The 7,868-nt window shown below is 41.1% G+C and overlaps 2 protein-coding genes across 2 annotated transcripts in view; one reads left to right on the plus strand and one right to left on the minus strand.

Annotated features, from left to right (window-relative positions):
* Positions 1-7,868, plus strand: part of rassf3 (Ras association domain family member 3) — a 74,504-nt gene that overhangs the window by 28,678 nt on the left and 37,958 nt on the right. The window lies entirely within an intron of this gene.
* LOC130163495 (cilia- and flagella-associated protein 45-like) lies at positions 5,326-7,721 on the minus strand. Its single transcript, XM_056367748.1, has one exon. It carries the CDS (start codon positions 7,280-7,282, stop codon positions 5,540-5,542), a length of 1,743 nt encoding a protein of 580 aa, XP_056223723.1. The 5' UTR covers positions 7,283-7,721; the 3' UTR covers positions 5,326-5,539.

Below are 7,868 nucleotides of genomic sequence, written 5' to 3' on the forward strand. Positions count from 1 at the left end.
GGACTCATCTTTAAATAACTTACTGATATAATTAGTTAGCAGGATGCTCAGTCCAAAAACAGCCTCAGTGTGAAGAAGAAGTTTTGCAGAGAATACCTTAAATAACTCGGCACTGACTGTTGCTCCAGGCTATACACAGTAAACAAAAGGTGCTGCCCCCGCACTGGAATGTATGTAATGTATAACTGCGACTGCAGATCTGCCGATCAATCGTCTCACTAAACCACCAAACCACATTCTTCTACTACATTTCATTCATGAGTTGTTGCCGTCTTTACTTTTCTTTATATTTTTATTGTGGTTTCTGTCCACTGAGAACAAAAGTTTCTTCAAAATGTCAGTTTTACACAACGAGAAGAGGCCACATAGACCAGACTGTCCGGAATGACTTAAGCTAAGTTATCAAACTAAGTGACAATATAAACGAGTGTTATAGGTTCTTTTTCTCAGTTTTCTCCCCCTTTTTCCTTTTTTCTGCAATTAAATCTCTTAATTATTATGCCAAAGGATTATGTCCTAATAAAATACAAGTTAATAGTTTGTAATGTTCTACTTTGATCGACAGATTTTGTACCACCTTGCCATGCAGATAATTTTAGTTTTATCTGCAGAGGTTTTGAAACATCTGTCTGTGAGATTTGTTTTACCACAGTGGAGCTGAATTCATATATACTTTTTATCATTTACGTGAACTGACCCTTTATGCTTGGTGACAATGAATTTGTAAGATAATCCAGAGTTTTTTGGGGGGATTTTATTTGAGGTTTGATGTGTGAAGTTTTCAGGCTATAAAAAAGTATGTGATCCTTTAATTTATCATGAAATATATAAATAAACACAAATATGTTATTTCCTGTTGCATTGAATCAGAGTTTCGTGTTGTACTGGAGAAGCGTTGTCCAACACGATTACATTTTGTTATGGACTTCATCCAAAATGTAGAATAATATATTCATTTTGGTGCCATGGGAAAGCTTTAACCTTTTAATCTTACTGTTGTCCGCTTCACATTACCAGCCACACAGTTACAGTATAGTGTCTGTATGTTCGTCAGGAGCTGCCTGCACAGGAATGTGGGTAATGTGTAACCCGACTGGCTCCAGGCCAGAGCGACTGGACAGCAGATTGACACCAGCGACAACACACACTCACACCTCTCCGTGAATGCGAGTGTGTGTCTGTGCATGTTTGTCCTCGCCGCGGCTCTCGGTCCAGCTCTAGTAGAGCTGAAGCTGAGAGTATATGAAGTGAGACACAGGTATTATTATTGTTTATAGGTGTGTAATCAGCAGGTAAACGGTTCATTAATGAATCAGTGATGTATAGGGCTGCTAAAGGTTCAGTGTGGGGACTTCTACACAATATCATCAACATTTTTGTTCACATTAGCAGCTCTCTGAGATGACCTGACCTGACCAGCAATTCACTCTTTGTTTTGAGGCATTCAAGGTCCAAAATTGGTCAAAATGATCAAGTGTAATCAGCTTTTGTAATCAATGTGTCTCTCACAGACTCTATATGTCTGTATGTTAACATAGCTGCCAATAGATCAATGTGGTCCATTTCTGATATGAAGAATCAATTGGAGTTTGATTGATTACATATTTGTCGATGACTGTAAAAGTGTTTGATGATATGATTTATTGATTTATATTTGACAGTTAAGACCGATATCAGCTGTCAGGCTCCAGTTCACAGTTTTTTACTGGACAGAAATAATGTAAGAGAAGTAAAGGAATACAAATATTTTCTGATTTGGTTAAAAAAATCCACTTAAGACTTTTTAAGTATGTATTTCTGTCTTTGCCTTTCTTCTGAATCACTGGGCTGTTTAGGAACATGATGGTGGCATGCCTGCTTATCTGTGGAGTGTGTGTGTGTGTGTGTGTGTGTGTGTGAGTGTCTTTGACGGATCACTGCAGTATTTTAAAGGATAAGATGGTGGTTTGGCTGCCCCAGATGTGTTTTATTTATTTTTGGTCTCTTTTCTAACCCTGCTGGTTTTAAATTAGAGCCTGTCTGTCTTAAAAATCTCCCAGCTAGTCCATTGGTTGTTCTCAGTGCTGCTGCATGTATGTATGCATGCGTGCACGTGTGTGTGTGTGTGTGTGTGTGTGTGTGGGTTTGGCTTGATTTAGTGCAGATGTACCGTAGATTTCACCCTGCAGCTGAACCTGCTTTGCTGATGGTTTTTTTTTTTCTGCAGCTGGGTGGGCTGTTATACCAACATATAATGTTAAAAATCATTAATTCTGTGTGCTGTCCAGGAAGTAGCTGAAAACAGAAGGTACTTACAATTTAAATTATCTCTGTGCTCAGTAATAGCTTCCAGTCTTTGGCCCATGAAGGCGCAGTGTAGACTTTAACACACCACCCGCTGAAAACATGAGTAAAACTCTGATCGAGTTTACTACCACATAAACTCAGCAATGGGTCAGGGTGCCGCCTGACTGAACATACTGTATAATAAGCTTTCAGTACGTTTTTGATTCTGTTCTTTGTTTTATAATGCTCTGTGACGACAGCATGCGGGCCCTATAGGTGCATTTCTGGATAAACCACATGAGAAACACATTGTAAAAACGGCTTCTGAATATTCCTGTAGAAGAATTAGCTGCAGGCTGTTTTGCTACATAGCCAACGTTAATATTAACCGCTGTTAACTTACGCTGCGAGTTCAGCATCAAACGTCATCCCTTTTCTCAACAGCTGTCTCCAGCAGTGGAAACCAATCGTCCTATTTCTCTTCTATTTCTATCACGTCTTTTCTTCTACTGAAGTTAGCATGCTAACCAGCTTGTCCCGGCTAGCTAGCTTGGACTGTCTTGTCATTTTCCGATACCAAGTCACTCTGCGCTGAAGAAGTAGATGCTCAGAGGACGTGTTATAACCTCGTCTTGGAAACGCAACGATTTCTGAAGCTCTCACCAAGACTGTGAAGAAAACAGTTGTTAATGCTAATGCTAGCTATGTAGCAATAGCTAAACTTACAAATAGCTCCTTTAAATTCTGAAAATAACACGTTTCTCATTCTTAACTCGAAATTTAGCTTTGGTGTAATTTAGTAGACTGATACTGGTGGTTTTTTAACTTTAGTTTTATTGTGTAGCTACACGTACATGTTAGATATGGTAGAACAAGACTAAGAACCTACAGCCATGCTTGCAGCTCTGTGAGGGTGTAGCCTTAGGCACAGCGATGGTTCGAGCTAAATACCAACATGCTAACAGTGACAATGCTAACATCCTGATGTTAAAAGGGTATATTTTTTACCATATTATCTTAATTTAGTGTGTTAGGATGCTAAGCTATGCTATGCTAGGATGCTGTCAATAGTTCTGTAGGTATTTAGGCAATAAAACCAAAGTATTGGACAACCGCTAGATAGAAAAATTAGGGGATTACCAAAGTGATCACAGTTCATCCTGAGGGGAACATAAATGTCTGAACCAGATTTCATAACAGTCCATACAATAGCTGTTGAGATATGTCACTAAAATTCAAAAATGTCAACAGTGAATGTTTTCACAGAATATGCTTTGATCCAAAAATATCAGTGACGACCATCAAAACCTATTCTGGTCAAACAATAATACATTTTATTACTCAGTATTTCCTGCCACAAAAGGCCTGTCTTGTCTTTCTGTAAAAAGGTTAAGACTCTGGCTGCATCTCTGCACCAGAACCAAGACTTATGGTAAGACCAAACCACACCACATGGAGACATGACTTCTCATTTGGGTTTGGCTGATTCTATCCTGAGCCTCCCATTGTCCAGAGCAAACATTTGCAAGAGTCCAAAAACATTCAGATTTACTGCCCTGGTCTATAAAGCATTGTGGTTATTAATCAATATGAATGTACCAGTATAATTTTTACCCTGTTTTCAGTTGGTTTCTATTTTGATACTTGAGTCTTATGGAGTTGGGAGTGGGGATTAGTTGCAAAAGAAAATTGGACTGATGGTAAAATGGAGCTTCTTGCCTGAGGCCTCTTCTCAGGTTCATTGAGTGAATTTGAGGCAGAGCAAACATTTGTAAGGACTACGCACAAAACAAACTGACCATTAGCAAACACCTTGGGGGCTCAGGCTAATTTTCACAGAGTATAATTACATTCAAAACGGAAGAAAAAAAAGATAATTATCCTCATTCTAGCTGGGGTGCTTTGGTTTTGAGCTCATTAAAACATTCACTGCAGGTAAAGGCTGTTAAAGTATGAAAAAAAATCACATTGTTTTTATTTTAAAATGGCTGTGTGTAGCTACTGGGACATTGGGTGCTAATCAGGTGAAATTTAAGCTTTACCTCCCACGAACAACACACTGACATACCTCTAGCATTAAGGCATTTAAAATGTCAGCTGCCAGTGAGATCGTTCCACCCAGTGAGACGGGTTTATACACGGGCCTTAGCAATTAAACACACACACACACACACACAATGCGTCAGTCCAGCGGCAGCAAGTAGCTATTAAATGCCTTTGGTGTCTGTATTTTTAGTTTACTTGATGCTGGCTGGAGCAGGAAAAACATGATGCAGAGGACAAAACTTGGAAAGCTAGCCATAGTTTGTTGCCTGTTGATCGAGGTAAGAATCTTCAACCTTCAAAATGTCTGTGTGTGTTTCAGGTTATAAATGAAAACAGGGTCAAATCTGTCAGATCTGCTGAGGGCCGCTGTTCGGTAGCTGACCTCTGACATTTATTTTAGGAATGTGCGTAACTTATATTGTTGTCGGTGGTGTGTTTTTCAAGCTTTGTTATGAATGAGCTGAGGTTTGAGGGCTCCATGACTCGCTGGCCCTGCCAGTGAGGAGAGAAAGGACGCCCTCATTTTGCCTGTGGGCACTTCAAATGTCAGCAGAGGGTAAAAAGTGCAAGCTTGACTCTAACTTGCCTGCATTGTGTTGCGTTGCATTGCATGCGCTGCGTCGCTATGTTGTGTGTGCTGTGTTGCAAAGCTCCGTCCACTTTCATGAAGCTCAACACCTGAGGCTTTGAGTGTGAACATATCAGAGTTGGCATATTTCAATATCTTATGCTACAAATACTAGTTTTTATGTTTATTTCTTATTTCATTTAGGCTAATAAAACAAGACAAGATGAAGGGAGAAAAAAAGGGAATTTGTTAACTTGAATATTCATTTATTTATTTTATTTTGAAGTAATTTCTACATGGTATATAGCAGTACACAGGTTCACCCTTTATATGTAGATGCTTATCTTCATTGCAAAAATTCTGGGTTTTAGAGTCCATATTGTCATGGAAACCATAGCCACAGAAATGTGAACATTATGTGAGGCAAGTCCAGTTTATCAGTTTATTTATTTTTTATTTATGCATGCATACTGTTGTTAGTGAAAGCTGATTTTGTTTTTGCAAATTTAAAGTTTCATTCATGTTAGTAAACTTAAAAAAAAGAGTCAACTTTCTGGAGAAAACCCACTTAGGAAAGTTTAAAAGGAATGAAAGAGAAAGAGAAGGGAAATGTTGGAGGGTAAGGAAGGGAAAGGGTGTGGGATATTAGGCTGGTCCAGATCATTGGTTTCTGGACCTCTGTGGTAAAGCATTTCGGATGGGCGGGAGGCAGGTGTTTGAGTCAGAGTACTGGAGGTTACGGACGGTGTCTTTAGCTGGATTGGAAATGGGTGGGAGGAAGGTTGTACTCAGGTCAGCCTCACTGCTTTTCTTATGCATCATTGGCAGATTCTGCTGTTCCTCACACTGGGGTTTCTGTGTGCAGTCCCTTGCCTTCCTCTCCACTTCCTTGCAGCATTTTTCAGAGAGTCCCATGGTCCTGAGCTTCTTCAGCTTCGTCTCTTTGACCTCATTGAGGCGCACAAGTCTTTCATGGTCTTCATTGGTCAGCTCATGCGCCTGCTGGAAGATCTCTCTGCGCTTGGCGATGGCTGAGAGCTCATGTTCCCTTATCTGTTGTCGGATCGTGTCTGCATGACGCAGCGCTTTCTCACGTTGCTTCTCCTCCATCTCCTTCTGTCTGACTAGTGCCTGCTCTTGCACTTTCAGCACCCTGTTAAAGTCGGCCCTCTCCCGGCCAGCCTCCATGGACAGGAAGCGCTCTTTGCAGTGAACCTGCTCCATGCGAGCTGCCCTCAGCATGGCTTCTTCTTGTGCTTTCTTTAGAGCCAGCTCTTTCTGTTCTCTCCTCCATTGTCTGTCGCTGATTTCTTGGATCCTGCGAGCGTGGCGTTCATTCTGCTCTGCCATGTAATCTTTGACTTTCTCCTGCCGGGTCCTCAGCCTGGATATCACCGACTCTTTCTCCCTCTTGACACGTTTCTGCTCCGCCTCATATTCAGCCTCCTGCTCCAGTTTCCTTTGGTTGTATTCCATAATTCTCAAGTCAGCCAGCCTCTCCTCCTCTCTCCTCTGCTCCTTGGCCTGAATATTCTCAGCATTGATTCGCATGACCTCCATGTGCAAACGCTGCTGCTGCAGCTTCCTCTTCTCCAAGGCCTCGAGGTCTTCCAGGTTCATTTTCTCCTGGGTCTCTTGCATGTGCTGTCTCTCTAACTCTTTTGTCACGTCTTGCAGTTGCTTCTCCTCCAGACGTACTTGGATCTGATGGTGAAGTTGCTGCATTCCTTTGACCCTCTGCTTTTTCTGCAGCTCCTCAATCTGACCCTCGGTCTCCAAGGCCTTGAGGCGGTCCACCTCCATCATGGCATCAAGACGCCTCTCCTCCTTTGACAACTTTGCCTGGATCTTTTTCTTCTCCTGGATCTGTTGATCGCGGATTGATTGGCACTGAGCATTCAGGATCAGCTTGTTGAGATTCTTGATCTCTTCTTCTTGTTCCATCTCAGCGTTGACCCGCTTCATCAAGTATTCCGACCATTTCTGGGCATCTCGTTCCAGGTCAGCCAGGGCGGGGTTCTCTGTACGGGACAGGTCTATCTCATAGAGTTGGCGCTTCCTTTCCTCTGCAGCTTTGAATTCTGCCTCTTTCTTCCTCCGATAAGCTTCCTTCAAGGCCTCAGTCTCCTCCTTTGTCGTAACTTGGGATGCTGAGATGATTCTCTTAAACTCAGCTGATGGAAGATTGATGGAGTCTGAAGGATCCCTCGGGATCTTGATACTGCGAATTTGGTCCCTGGTGATGATTTGAATAGTCTCACCTTTTTGGTATTTCTTGGACTTGTCTGGTGGTCTCGCTTTTTGGTTCCCAAACAGGGTTTCGTCCACCTGAGAGGTAGGGGCCACTGTGCGGTACCGGTACTGTCTGGTCTTTGAGGTCGTTTTGCCGGATGCCTTTTTCATGGTCCTCGGTTATTGGAGTACAGGGCAACAGAAAACAGTTTGGAAAAAAAAAAAAGTTTGTGAAAAGGGAACTTTTGTAGTACTTGTCTTCACAGACTTGATAATACAAGGTAAATGCTTTGTTATAAAGCTACTTACCTAGAATCCAACATCAAAGGCAGCTGCTGACATCACTGCTGACATCACCTGTTGAGAGCTACATTCCATATCACTGATGACATCACAGCTTATGTGACATCAGTTTTAAAGCATGTTATGTCTCATTAAAACTGGCCTGATGCTTCCCTTCCTTCTCCTGCTAACAATGCTCTATGCAGGAGGGGGTGGGGGCTAGTGGTAAAAAAAATAAATAAATAAATGAAAAAAATAATTATAATAACAGTAATCTTAATTTGTATAGCAGCCTCAATACAAGCTCAAAGTGCATCATAATACAAGAAATTTCATGCACATAAAAATCTAGATAAAAATGAAAAAAGATGTCATTATCATTAAAAAAAAAGGTCAAATGTGTCTTATAATAAAAATAAAATCCTTTGAAATTTTTCACATTGGCCAAATTTTCAGAAAATCAAAATAAACTACA

The sequence above is a fragment of the Seriola aureovittata genome, chromosome 22 (genome assembly GCF_021018895.1).
Source record: "Seriola aureovittata isolate HTS-2021-v1 ecotype China chromosome 22, ASM2101889v1, whole genome shotgun sequence".
Taxonomy (NCBI): Eukaryota; Metazoa; Chordata; class Actinopteri; order Carangiformes; family Carangidae; genus Seriola; species Seriola aureovittata.